At 40.2% G+C, this 15,139-nt stretch overlaps 1 protein-coding gene across 7 annotated transcripts in view; it reads left to right on the top strand.

Moving 5' to 3' along the window:
* Positions 1-15,139, top strand: part of CADPS (calcium dependent secretion activator) — a 447,229-nt gene that overhangs the window by 310,513 nt on the left and 121,577 nt on the right. For 5 of the 7 annotated variants that reach the window (XM_033925902.1, XM_033925901.1, XM_033925899.1 and 2 more), the window contains 2 exons: positions 4,964-5,098; positions 13,242-13,397. In XM_033925902.1, the coding sequence (XP_033781793.1) occupies positions 4,964-5,098; positions 13,242-13,397 (291 nt within the window). The remainder of the gene's footprint in view (positions 1-4,963; positions 5,099-13,241; positions 13,398-15,139) is intronic. The other 2 variants (XM_033925903.1, XM_033925904.1) reach the window with 1 other exon arrangement.

Here is a 15,139-nt window from a genome sequence, read left to right as displayed (position 1 = left end):
CACCCACAAAATAGTTGGTTTCAGCTTGGGCACTAAGGGCCAGATTCTGTAATTGACACCTAGAAAAATAGGCACCTAAAGTTAAGTGCCTATTCATGTCAATCACAGTACTACTACTGCTAATTATTATTATTATTTCTATAGTGCCACCAGATATACACAGCGCTGTACAGAGTCACAAAGAAGAAGAAAACAGTCCCTGTTCTAGGCACCTATTACAGAATCATACCTAACTTAAAACTAAGGCATCTGTAATGTAGGCCAGGGTTTTAAAGGGAGAGTGTGGTGTAGTGGTTAAAGCTACAGCCTCAGCACCTGCTGCTCCTTGTGACCCTGGGCAAGTCACTTAATCTCACCATTGCCCCAGGTACATTACATAGATTGTGAGTCCACCGGGACAGAGAGGGAAAAATGCTTGAGTACCTGAATAAATTCTTGTAAAACCGTTCTGAGCTCCCCTGGGAGAACAGTATAGAAAATTGAAAAAAGAAATAAACATTATAGGCGCCTACATCCTTTACGCCTAGTGGCACCTAAGTATTTCTCCTCCCCTAAACACACCTACTTTGGGGCTGATAGGCACCCTGCAATAAGCACCTATCTTTTGTAGAATCACGCCTAAGAAGATGGGTACCTATTAGTGCTGCCCGACTCAGGAAAAAAAAATTTTGATTCGATTCAGTCTATTGAATTGATTTTTCGATTCAATTTTCCTGCCCAAATGTTGTTTCAAACATCCTGGTGAGTTTATTTTATAGCTTCTTCACCCCTTTTATAGCCTCTTCACCCCCTTTGCCTTCTCCTAACCACACTGGCGCTGTGGTGTAAACAAAATAAACAAACAAAAAAGACTTTTCCTCTCACTGTTAAATCCTAGCTCACGTTTGTGGTCTAACACCAGCTTTGGCAGGATACACATTTCAAATCTGACATATTGTAATCACAAAATAGAAAATAAAATTATTTTTTCTACCTTTTGTTGTCTGGTCATTATTCAAATCTTGTTGGTCCCAGGCTCTGGTTGTCTTCTGATAACTTGCTTGCCAGGGTCCCTTTCTTTCTCCGTGCTAACCATCCATCTTCTATCTCTGTCCTCCCTTTCCGTTTCCCTTCCCTCCCACGGAGGTCTGGCATCGTTCCTTTTTTCGTCTCCATTCACAAATCCACCTTTTCTCAACTACCCTTTCATCCAGCATCTGTCCCTTCTTCCCCACCACCCCAGGGTCCACCATCTCTCCCTTTTCCCAACTACCCTCCTATCCAGTATCTCTATCACCCCTCCACACCATCCCTTGTGTCCAACTTCTCTCCCTTTCTGTTCCTTCCTTCCCTAAATCCCATTGTCCACCATTTCTCTCCCTCTCCTCTGTTTTTAGATCTATTATTTCTTTCCCCACAAAAACCGACATATACATGTCTCTTTAAACCCCCCTCTTCCCTCCCTCCCTCCATGAACTTCTACACCATGGCACCCCCCCTTAAAGCCCTGCATCCCACCCCTGAAGGCCTGCACTTCCCCCTGAAGGCCTGCATCCCACCACTGAACCCCTGCCTGCCCCACTGAAGGCCTGTACCACCCCCCGAAGAACTGCACTCGCCTACCCCCGGAAGGCCTGCGTGTTCCCCATGGCCTCCCGCACACCATTTACCTACTAGCAGCAGCCTAGAGAGAAGATCGCTGGGGCTAGCGATCTCTGCAAGCTGTTATAGGTTTTTAGACGTCAGAGGAGGGACGGGACTGCAGCAGAGGAAACAGCTCCGAAGACCTATAGCAGCTTGTAGAGATCGCTAGTAGGTAAATGGTGCGTGGGAGGCCAGGGGGGAAGCCAGACACCAGCGGGAGGCCAGAGGGGAAGCCAGACACCAGCGGGAGGCCAGGGAGGAAGCCAGACACCAGCGGGAGGCTGGGAAGAAACCGGACACCAGCGGGAGGCCAAGGGGGAAGCCGGATACCAGTGGGAGGCCAGGGGGGAAGCCAGACACCAGCACTTCCCGACTGACCCTCCCCCCCTCGCCCTCTAAAGCAGGTGCGGCTGCGGCCGGCCAGCAAAAGGCAGCGCTACCACACCTGCTTTAGGGAGCAAGGGGGGAGGGTCAGTTACCAAATCGGGAGGCTGATTTTTTTTTTATTATTATTATTGTTTTAAATCGATTCAAATCGATTCACCTGCAGTGAATCGGTGAACCGATTTGAATCGTGAATCAGACAGCACTAATACCTATCGCCCAATTAAAAATTTTTTTTTTCCAAATATGAGCTTCAAAGTACCAACCGGTTAAGTGCTTTTGAGAATTTCTGGTTAGCCTCGGACAGGTGATTTAAACAGCCTCTGACAGTGTGCAATTGCCTGAGCGCCCCGAGATGCCCATGTCCCTTCTCACATCCATACTCCATAGCTGCTGCATACTAAAGGAATTACACAATATACCGGATGCCTAGCGACACCTAGGCATGCCTAAGTCTTGTGCTGGTCAGATTTTCATGGTCTGGGTCCCTTATTTGGCAATTTGGTTTAGGATGGGTTTCAACAGGGCGGGCTTTGATGGAAACTTCAGTAATTTAGAACATGAGGACAGTGCTGGGCAGACTTTTATGGTCTGTATCCCCCAAATGACAAGATGGTTTGGATAGGCTGGACTGAGCTTGGATGGCAGTAATCTAAGGACAGGACTGGGTGGGCTTCTATGGTCTAAGTCCAGAAATATCAAAGAAGAAAAGGACAATTTAATCATGAATTTCTAATGCGTGTGACTATTGGGCAAACTGGATGTACTGTTCAGGTCTTTATCGGCTGTCATTTAATATGTTGCTATGACAGTACCATCTGTGACTCCCTGATCTTCCTAGTGTCCTGGGGATCCACTATGGCACACATATATAATCTCTAACAGAGAAAATGAATGGTGTATGTGCAAGAACATTTTGTATGTATGTACAAATTGTGTTGAGTATTAAAATGTGAGGTGTAGCAGAATGAAAAACTGTAAATAACAGGAAAGGAAGCTTGAATTAAGAGGATATCCACAGCAGATATACTACTATAGTTTCTATTTAGCTTTTCCATTTTTTGTCATCCAGACCGCAAAGATCTTTGGGCGAATCACAATCTCACTGAAATGAAACTTGAGGAGGGTGTTTGCAGTGCAGGATGTAACTTTGAATACACTGTACTGTATTTAGATGGCTATATTATTGCATTCTGGTCTAAGATACCTTCTCTAAAGTGTATTAATGTTATTAATATTTTCCAGAACTGTATCAACCGCAAGAATGGTTTAGAGACATCTTTATTGCTATATCATATCTGTGATGTTGCTTGTTAAAGTTTTCAATAAGTGCCTCAGCTTTTCATCCATCTAATAATTTAGTGGTCCTTTTACTAAGACGTGCTAGGCGTTTTAGTGCGCACTAAACACTAACGCATCCATAGAATATAGTGGACGCGTTAGCGCGCCTTAGTAAAAGAGACTGAGTCCTTTTGCCCAAATACCATCTATTATACAGCAGTGCACAACTTTTGTTGTAAAGTGTTATCCAACTTTGATATACACAAGACGCTTTTAGATTCCTTGAAACATACTTCATGGAGCCTTAGAATATGTCCATCTAACCCAGGGTTCTCAAGATCTCAAATAGCATCACAGGGTCAGGGCTGCATCCTTCCCTCTGGGCCTCCAGTAAGGTGTATGTCCAGTAGAGGCAGTCAGCATGTAGCCTGGAAGTCAGTGGATGTTCATAGGACCTTCTCTCTCCTCCTGTTCTACTGAAAACCTATCCTTAGTACTGAGGCTCTGAGTGCAAACACTGACACACAGGGTCCTATGCTGATTGCTGCTACCATCGTCGTGGTTTGGATAAGTGGGGTGAGGAGGAAGTAAATATAGAAGGTGAGTGGAGGTCTGCTATTTTGCTTTTATTCATTTGGGGGTCAGGTAAAATTTTAATGTTTAAATGGGATTATATGCAAACAATCTAAAGAGTAAACTTGTACAAAATTAACCTAATGGAGGACCTCATACATTTGGGACATTACTCAAATTTCTTTCATGCCCTTCCTGGGGTGGTGTATTCATCATTGGTCCTATTCACGTTTTTTCAATTTTCTTGTTAGGCTGAATTTTTTAATATGATGTAAAAAAAAAAAAATAGAAGCACTTAACTTTAGCCATTTCACACCTTGGTTTCATCAGGGGCCGTGCTACTTCACTATATGAAATCCATATCAATTCATTAAAGTTATTTTGAAACCGCACACAATCGATGTATTTCAGCCAAACTTTAATGAATTGATGTGGATTTGATATACTGAAAAAGTATCACAGCCCCTGATGAAATCAAGGCGTGAAACGGCTAAAGTTAAGTGCTTCAATTTATTTATTTATTTTTTTTACATCATGTTAAAAAATTCAGCCTAACAAGAAAATTGAAAAATGTGAATAGGACCAATTTGATTCTTAGCTCTTTTAAATGGGATTATATTACATAAAGGTTTGGACAGCAGCTGGCTAACCTGATCTATGGAATGAATATTTAGGGCCAGATGTACTAAACACTTTTCCTTATGTGTCTACAAGGAAAAGGCTTAGACTGTCTGACCTTAAATTTGTTCTTTGTCTGGTAGATGTATAGAATAAAATGTCTATGCAGAGAAAAAGTCTCACGATTTGTAAGTTATGCTGTGCGTGCGAGTGTTTCAGTAGTCTGTTGATTTTGCTACCTACTGATCATTATTTTATTTTATTTTTTTTTTTATTAACTTGCTCTTTTTTTGCAGAGTTGCGCAAATACACCAGAGCCTTCCATATCTCATGCTGCTTTCTGAAATGTTTTGCTTTGTCCTTTTTGACTGTGGTCTTGCTGTGAACTTTGCAGATTGGTTTATGAGTGCCATGTGCTTCTGCGACATCCTGCATTGTCACTGTTATGGTATTTCTTTTCTTTCTGTCTGTTTCTCTTCCACAGGAGTTTAACAAGTAATCTGCCCAATGTGAATCTACCAAATGTGAATCTCCCTAAAGTTCCAAATCTGCCAGTTAACCTCCCACAAATGCCTAGCTTTTCTGCACCGTCATGGATGGCTGCTATATATGATTCTGAGTGTGTATTCAGTTCACATTAGATCTAATTTCACTCTTCGGTCATCTTGGCATGGATATGTATTGTTTATTTCTACACAGTTATTAATTATAACTTGAAAGCGAAGCCATGGAGAATTGGATACCTTGCTTACGTCAACTACCGAGATATTTAATATTGACACACACGAACCTATGAAGTATAAGTCATTGTCCAATATCCTTGAAATTAATCACTCCTTCCCCTGCCTTTTCCACATTATATTTATCAAAAATAGGTGAGATTGAATACACTATAGAGGTCTATGCAAAATGTACTTTATGCCAGAGATGAGAAAGTATGACATACCTAATGAAGTTCTGAAAGGGAGATTTGGTCAATAACAAGAGCCAATCACAAAATTCTTTTGTTTCAAAGTTTGATAACTGTTGAAAGGATGGCCATAATCTGAAGTAATTGCAGCCTATTTTTTCAAATTCTACGTAGGGAGTTACAGTAATCTAACTGAGGCAATATGATAGCTCTTCCCACTGTTTGAAAACTTTCTAAAGATAATAATCATAATAATAACTTTATTTTTATATACCACAAATAGTTCAGAGCGGTTTACAGAGGAAGAGACTGTATATAGACAGCGATAATACAAAAAACTTTCAAAATTACATTAACATGTTAAGATTAATCGAGTTTATCTGGGAGTGTTTTAGGAATGCATCAAGGCAGAAGTGGAGTCAGAGAAATTTGTCAAAGAGATAAGTTTTGATTGATTTCCTGAAAGTTTGATAAGAAAGTGTGTTTAAAATAAAGTTGGTTAAACGTTTATTCCATTTGCCTGCTTGGAATGATAGTGTTCGATCAAGGAATCTCTTGTAGATACAGCCCTTCAAGGGCGGAAAGGCGAACAAGTAGGCACTACATGTACAGGTTGTGCCTGGAAATTCAAAATGGTGTGACAGATAGATTGGGGATGAACTTGTTATGGTTTTGAAGCAAAGATAAGACAGAACATACAGTCGTGTAGTAAGGGGGAGCAGAGGGGGCCGTCTTGGTGGGGGCACTGGTACCTGTCCTCCTCTCCACCCCCCCGTACCTCTTTAACGTTCCTGACGCGAGCAGCAACCCCAGCCTGTTGCTCGTACCAGCATCGGCTCTTCCTCTGATGTCACTTCCTGGACCCGCACCTAAGAGTTGACATCAGAGGGAGAGCCAACACCGATGCGGTCAGCAAGTTGATGATGCTGCTCACGCTGGGAACGTTAAAGAAGTATGGGGGAAGGGAAGAGGCACACGCATGCATCAAGAGGGGGGCTGGGGGGGAGTGGCGAAGAGGGTGAGGGAAAGGCACCACTGCCCTGGGTGCCTCTCACCCTCGCTATGCCACCGAGAGCGCATAATCATACCTAGTGCACCTAAGTGTTCTCAGGTGCCAGTAGACATTAAAACCTTAGGCACACTGACATTTAGGGCAGGGTTTTCTCGATGAAACCACACCCCAAATCCATCCTGAATCTGCCCCAAACCATGCCTGTTTGCCAGTAGGTACTTTGGTGTAGATGCCTACCTCGAAGTGATCGGTGCCTACTGAATTTGACACCTACCAGCTAATTAATTTTTTTAATTGTTTATTTGATTGGTTTAGATGGTGCATTCAATTAGTGCTGATTGCAAATCCATCCTAGCTCTTTAACTTTCCTCTTTCCTCCGATCTTCATCTAACCCTTTCCTTGGAGTTCCTTTCTCTTTACAATCCCTGTAAACCGTGCCGAGCTCTATGACCATGGAGATGGCGCGGTATACAAACCTAAGGTTTAGTTTAGTTTAGATCAGCTAGGCTCGCTGCTCTAGGCACCTAACTTCTGTCGCCATTTATAGAATTGGGGCCTAACTGAATAGCAAAATGTTGGAAATTCCCCCATCACTTAACCCTGAGGTTTTGCAGTTCTACTTCTTAATTTTGTCCATTACAATATCCTAACCACATTTTAGTAAATATGGCCCTTTATATTTATATCTGACTTTCACATCAATCTTCTCATTCATGCCTCTTAATTCATGGGGAACACATTTTGTAGCTGCTAATTTTGATTGATTGATTCTTTAATTGATTCTGTAAAAGAACACTTATGACTAAGTTCTAAAAAAACACCTTTGTAAGCCTGCTTCAGAAAGTCAACACAGGTTCCTCCGTGCCCTTATAAAACAGATCCCCAGGAAGCAGCTCCAGTAGTGCACACATTTATACGTACCCTAGAGAAGATATAAATTTGTGCATGTAGGCCGATATTCTATCAACGGCACCAATAGGCTCTCTACTGGAGCATAGGCAGTGGCGTAGCGAGGGTGAGCGGCAACCCTCCCCTGCCCACTTCCCCGTACCTTTTTAACTTAGGCGCGAGCAGCCACCAACTTACTTCCTGCATCGGCTTCGGTGCTCTTTCTGAAGTTACTTCCTAGGTGCGGGTCCCAGAAGTGATGTCAGAGAGATCGCCGAAGCTGACACGGGCATCAAGTTGGTGGCTGCTCACTCCAAAGTTAAAAAGGTACAGGAAAAGGGAAGGGGTGAGTGCGTGGCAGGGGGAGGAGTGGGAAGGGGGGAGCAGAGAGGAGGAGGGGTTCCGGCGCCCCGAACAAGATGGTGCCCAGGGAAGATGCCCCCCCCCCCCCTTACTACACCACTGTGCATAGGCTAAGTGAAAAATGCTGTTTAAATAATGTTTTAAACTGATTTTCAAGGCACTGGAATCATGCCTCTGTAGGCACTTTACAGTGTCTAAAGCCTCTGTAAGCGTGGCTAACACTAGTAGCGGTGTTAGGTGCCATAAAGCACCTTATGGAGGCAAGATTTACGTCAAAGGTAGGTACCAGAAATGTAGGCCTTGAACCCCTTGCCTACATTTCCATCACTTATCTTTGCCGGAGGCGCGACGCTTTAAATGACACAGTCGCGTGATTGACATGGCGCATTTAGAGAATCCAATCCAATCCTTAGCTTTATATACCGATTCATCCCATACAGAAGGACTCGACTCGGTTAACAAAATTTCCTGTATTCAGCTAGGGAATAAGATCATCCAATTCTACAAATCATCTTAGACAGAAGAATCAGCCAGATTTTTGAAATAAATAAGTTTTTAACATTTTTTGTAAGGTTGTTGGTTTTTGTTTTTTTCCAATTCTTTATTCATTTTTTCATCTTACATCAAGTGTACAATAATACATCAATTAAATCATACACATTACTTGAATTTCTTTTCTAGTATCATCTTCAATACATAAATTAAGTCCCTTTCCCACTCACCCTTTCCACAAATATTATAAAGCAAACATATCTCACACATAATAAATTGAAAAACATTGATTTAACCAATAATATAGCTATACATCCCCCCTTTCCCAAAATTAAGGTTGTTAATTGAGAGAGTAACCTAATCTCTGAAGGGAGCTCGTTCCAAATTTTTGCAGATAAGAAAACAAAAGATTTGCAAAAGTTGGATACAGTTTTGAGTCTTTTAACTGATGGAGAACCAAGTTTATATTTCTGAGTATTTTTCACATGAAAAGGTAAACAGGCCATATTCTATAAGGGCAATTCTACGGGATGTGTACATTGGCAGGGTTCCTAGTTACACATGTAATATACAGAATCCTATAAATTTTGCACACCTCTACTTCATTTAGATGTCCACATTTTCCCAGATTTGTGACTGGTCTAAAGGCGGCTGTAAAGGTTAGGTATACCAACACTGGGTTTCTCTAGCATATTATATTGCAGGGCTGTCCAAATTCGGCCCTCACCTATTAACTTATCAGGATTTCCCCAATGAATATGCATGAGATCGATTTGCATACAGTGGAGACTGTGCATGCAAATAGATTTCATGCATATTCATTGGGGAAATCCTGAAAACCCAACTGGGTTGGGGCCTTCGAGGACCAAGGTTGGAAGCCCCTGCTATCCAGGTTCTGTCATAGATCAGTCTGTACCACACATCCTTAGAGTGCCTAAATGAAAAAGTCCAGTTCTTGAATTGCCTCTTTAGTTTGTAGTCATATATTTTTTAAAATACTCATATACATTGCAACTCTATCTCTTCTCCACCCAAGCTATACAAGCATCAGAAAAAAGTAGGCACACTCCATGCATCTACTTTTGACGTGTATATACCCTCCCCCAAAAAATACAAATAGATCACAATTTACATGTGGCAAATGCTTTGTATAATTAATCCCATGATATAAATGCTGCAAGAAATGTCTCATAATGAATAATGTAATTTTTGCATCTATATTAGCTAGTGAGGATGACTTTTCTTTTCCTCTGATTTCTCCCTCACTTTATTTGGCAAAAATCCTAATTAGGCAAAGTCAAGGATTATGTAATAGTACTCAGCTCACAACATTTTCCATCTGGAATAAATGACGGTCAGGATAGCTAAGAGCAGAGGTTTCAGACCTTGGGAGCCCAAGTCAGTCTGGTACTCAGGGTAACCAAAAATATGCAGATAAAAATGGAATTTACAGTAAATATAAGTATGCAAATATATCTGGATATTCTTTGTAGGAATTGGGCAAATCAGACCCCTTTGTGACTCTTGAGGACATAGGCTGCCTAAGTTAGCAGATATTTGACTGTCCAATAAAGATTTATTATTACATATAATACAAATATTTTGCATGTCTCTGAATTTTACAGAATAGAGGCCTTGAATAGCAATAACTTTGCTGTATTGAATGACCCAAGCAGATATGAATTAATACATGTGTGCCTTTCCTCCAGAGAGCATGACAATACAGTATATACAGAGGTCTGATGCTAGAGGTGAAGGTTATGGGGCTAGAACTGGTCATCCAAAATGTCCCCTTCTCCTTATCCCCCAGACTGAAGAGTGATAAGGGAAATTGCTACATAGAGTAGAAAATTCCCTTTTGAGATTGAAGTGTGCTAGGGAATCCCACTGAGATAGGAAGGACCTGCCCCCAAACGTCTACTATTGTCCCTTCTGGCCTAGCCCAATGTTGATATTTCTATGTCATAAATCACTGTAGCTCCCCCACCCACCTATGCTCTTGAGGAATAGCAAATGATGTGCAATAGTTGATTTAACAAGGTGTTTCCATGACCGTACAGGGTCCGGAGCAACATCTTTATTCCTTCCTACTCAACAATGACCTTATGTAGAACATATGTACGACATTCACATGCACTGTGACTGCAAAGAATATACTGACATACATTCATTTATTTAGATTTTGCTAATACATTTTTCAGTAATAGCTGGAGGCACATTTCCCTGTCCCTGAAGGGTTCATAATCTAATTTTGTACTTGAGGTATTATAGAGCTAAATGACTTGTCCAAGATCACAAGAATCAGTGGTAGGATATGAACAGTCATCCTTAGATATCAAGCCAAGTGCTCAGATCACTAAGCTACTCATCCAATAACGAGCTTCACACCTATACAGCATTCAGAATCATTTATTTTTGTAATGAAACATATTTTGTATGGAATTCTCAGCAAACTTGAAAAAATATGGCTTTAGTCTTTATTCAGTCACACACGCTTGAATCACTACCATGTATAGCTACCTAAGAAAATATTTTTAACTCCATATGGAATCAGAATTGTATGACATGAGCCATCAGTGCCAAGTTAAACTTGGAGCCCAATTGGTGAATCCACTCCACCATCAAACACTTCTTGCTTATTGTACTAAAGACCTGAATTAGCAGGGAGTTGTTAATATGGAATGTCAGCTTGGAACTTCCTCAATAATAATGTGCAAATGAAATATAAGTTTAATGAGTAGATTTTAACCTTATTTAATCCCGTTCTTTACCTAATAAATTTTAAATATGTATGTTCCTTAAATAAGCAGACAAGGGCTTAGCAGTTCCACACCACATGTTGACTCTGGAACAACAGCTAATTATAGCCTTGTTAGAATTTTTCTTAAAGAATAAATTGACACATTTTCAAACAAAAGCATTATCATCAAAAGTAAAAGAGAGAGAGAGAAAGTGGTCTTTGCTGACAGAAAATGCTTCCAAGGTCTACATCATGTTTTAGGAAAAGGCTCTTGGTCCTTTTTTTTTTTAATTTGCAGTTTTCACATTTACATAACAGACATGATCTTCAATTGGGTTCTTTAAGCTTTTTAGCTTCTCTGAACAAAATTAACTGGATAGGAATGAGGAATATGAGAAAATTCCTGATTGATATCCTCAAAAACAAAAGCTTAGGGAACCAGCAGCAGAAAATTAAGCTTCAAATAAATACAAATCATATTCGTGCTAAGATGACTGTCATAAAGGCTAGATTAGGCTGTAGCTGAGAAAAGCACTTGAAAGCTTTATTATTTTCCCTTTGTGCATGAAATGTGATATTGTTTCTGAAAAGATATGAATCAAGTCATGATGATACAGCAAATAACGCCTCTAATAAATTTTAATCTGAGTGTTAAACTCATTTCCAAAAATCAGCATGTGATAGAAATAAACCTCTGTACGGTTGCATGAACATGTGTAGTGCATCTCAAAAAAAAAAAGAATCTTTGGAAGAAAAGATGATTTTGCTTATATTAAAGAATGATAAGCTCTTTGGGAAGAGATTTTGGAGAACTCTTCTGCCATATGGGTGTCAAAATATTATTGCACAAAAATGCAATTATTATATTCGTGTGTACTTGATAGCTTAAAACATGAAACTGCGTAATTCAAAAAAAAACAGAGAAATATTTTAGCATACTGAAAAGCTTCCATTTCTGAAATTTAGGTGTAAGGTAGAATTAAATTTAGGGAGGGTATCCTTTCTAGGCAACTTTAGCTAATGTTCCTAAAAGTCTAAAAACAAAATGCCTGATTCTATATCTTTTCACACACCCCCCTAAGCCTTTCTTACCACCCATTATTAAGGATATTTTTTAATGCTGCTTTTTTCATGTTTGATATATCCTAATATGAAGCTGACTTGTTTCTAAATGGTTGCCTTTGTTAGCACAGGACCCCAGGACACCCTTAGCATGTTTGGGAATATGGTCTTCACCCTGCGATAGCCGTGTGTGTATTAGATATATTTTGCTCTGAAGCATTAACTCAAATGCAGCTGGCATCTGTCACAATAGAAACACCCACTCTCTCATCTGTTTCTATAGCTGATGTCAGTAGAAGTGGTAATGCATGGTGTGTTAAACATTTTATAAATGACTGTGTTAGCATTAGTGGTATGCGAGGAGGGGATTGAAACTCTTGAAGCTTCATCTGTAATTGTTTAAACAAAAAAAAAAGGGGGGGGAGAGAAGTGACAGAGCTAACAAAGGGTTAGAGATTCAGAAAATTTATCTACACGAACAAAACACAATTAGTGCCTGCCTTTTACTCTGGAAGTGAAAGATTTTGAGATAATTGCACTAGAAAGAAACAAAGCAGCCACACACAAGATTGAACCTTCCATCTGTACGGAGGAGAGGGTAAGAATTACATATTTTTTTTGCAAGAATATGGAGTTTTGCCGCCGATGTAAGACTTTGCAAAAGTCGCTTGACCCATTGCTGTCTTGCCAAGGGGCTGGTTTGTGTAAAAGGTGAACTAATAAAGGGAACCAAAACTTTTAACATAAAATGTCTCGTGTCCTTTAGTGCAGTTGACTTATACCGATTTTTTTCCAGCTGTTCAAGAGAGAAAGCATGTCCTCGCTCACCACTTGTTAGCACTATCCTGTATCCGATAGTCTTTCGAATTTCAGAGCTGTATATTTAACGACAGTGCATGAAACCCTGAATCTTAACAACTGCATATGTCTGTGTATTTACTGAGTCAAGGCTTTCCTACCACAGTTTGTAGCCTTAATTTGAATATTCACATATGTTTATGTGGGTATTAATTAAGGCTGATTTTTACCATACACTTTTTCCAGTTAATACGGGTGATTCATAATTCTATTTGTCTTGTCATCTGCTATGGAAAGATTTGCAAGAGGTAAGCAGCAAGAATGAAGAGACAAATGTATGGTAAAAACTCACACAGTCCTGATGGTGGAGATCCCCAACGTTGTTCTGTGTATTAAACCACTGTGTCCCCTCAGTGTTTCTGGTAACACTGTCCTCTTGAGGTTTACAAAGGTCGGAGTGTCTTCTATGACCTTTCTTTTCATTTCATCCTGCCAGTAATGGATCAGCCACCTCAGAGGATCTGTTTTGGAAACTTGATGCTCTGCAAACCTTTATTCGGGATTTACACTGGCCTGAGGAAGAATTTGGAAAACATTTGGAACAGCGTCTGAAGCTTATGGCAAGTGATATGATTGAATCATGCGTTAAGAGGTAAGGATGATTAAAATTTCTTGGAAAGATTACAATAATCATTTGTGGCAAAGATGCCTTCCTCTAGTTCATGGACTCTCAAACACTGTAGTTCAGAAAAAAAGACTGTGTTTTTTGGGTTTTTTTTTAAAGACATTGCAAAAAATAAAATTAAGGAACAGTTTCTAGATGGAGGCCAGGCCTAACTAGGAACACTTGTGGCATGATACCTCTCCCACTGTCCATCCCCTTTTGCCTTCTTGGTAGCAAGTCTCTGGCAGAAGGAACCTGCACCAAGGATGACAAAGGGAGATGAGGATTCCAGAAAGAAAGCCTGGGCCCAGAAAGATAAATTATACAAGTTGCAACAAAGCTGTGGCTCCTATGCTTCCAATTCAAACTTTGTGCTTGTTTGTGCAATACATTTACATAAGAATATGATGTGACCAGGGGAATAGGCAAAGAGGTGGGACTGGAGCTATGATGATGTTAGGACAAGGCTCCCACTAACATGCATGGAAGACCACTGATACCTATCACCTCGCCATGTGCTGGTATAGTTGGTTCAAATCCATGCAGGACTTCATATTCTCATGTAGAGAAGTGCATGATAACCTTTTGGCTTGTTTTCAATTCATTCATGTTTTTTTCCCCAATATTCAAACTTTTATCATTTTATTTCACATAGTCATGTTAATAAAAATGTTTAACCTGTGCAGAAACTTTTTAATGCACATTAATTAACTTAATATTAATTTTCAGGTTAACATGTTAAATCAATTTAGTGCACGTAATATTTTTTCAGGAACATGTAACAAGCTTAATGCGTACTAGCAAATGCGAAAGAACATAAGGACTAGCCTTGTTGGGTCAGACCAATGGTCCATCTAGCCAAGTATCCCATACTCACGGTGGCAAATCCAGGTCACAAGTACCTTGCAAAAACCCAATAGTAGCAACATTCCAGAATCTCAGAGTAGCAAGATTCCGCGCTACCGATCCAGGTCAAGCAGTGGCTTCTCCCATGTCTGTCTCAATAAGACTGTGGACTTTTCCTCCAGGAAATCAAATGTTTCTTAAAACCAGTCTCTTATACTGTCAATCCCATGCAATGCCAACCACAAAGCAGTTGGAATATTGCCAGATACAGAGAAGAATGCCGGCCATGCCCCTGCATAAGTTAGCATGAGCACTGGATGGCTGTCCATGTTATATGGTTGCAATGTCAATCCACTTAGACACTTTGGGGGAAATTCTGTAAATGGTACCTTTATCAAAGCGGAGTACAGTATAACATACACAATAATATTGACATACTGCATAAAAATGGCAGCATAAAACAGGAAAATTTCACAAATCATGAATCAAATCCATAAAATCAACATTGTTATACAATCGTCAGCTCATCTTTTCCATAACACAAGCAACATTAATCAAGCAGCAGCATAGTTCTGCAGTAACTACAATTTCAACTAGCATACTTCATGAAGCAAAACACAAGGTGTCTATAAAGATAGGCACCTATAATATAGGGGTCTAACTCTTGTCAATCACACTTAGGCACCTATTATAGAGTCACTCCTAACTTAAAACTTAGGCACTTGCAATGTAGGCCAGGGTTTTAAAGGTCTACATTATAGGCCTCTAAATCCTTTAGAGAATCATGCTTAGTGTTGACTAAGTCGTTCTCCATCCCTAAACATGCCTACTTTGGAGTTAGAAACCGATAAGCGCCATGCGATAGGCGCCTGTCTTTTGTAGCA

The sequence above is a fragment of the Geotrypetes seraphini genome, chromosome 17 (assembly GCF_902459505.1).
Source record: "Geotrypetes seraphini chromosome 17, aGeoSer1.1, whole genome shotgun sequence".
In the NCBI taxonomy this organism is placed as follows: Eukaryota; Metazoa; Chordata; class Amphibia; order Gymnophiona; family Dermophiidae; genus Geotrypetes; species Geotrypetes seraphini.
The sequence above is the reverse complement of the archived record's forward strand: the minus strand, read 5'-3'. Positions and strand labels throughout refer to the sequence as shown.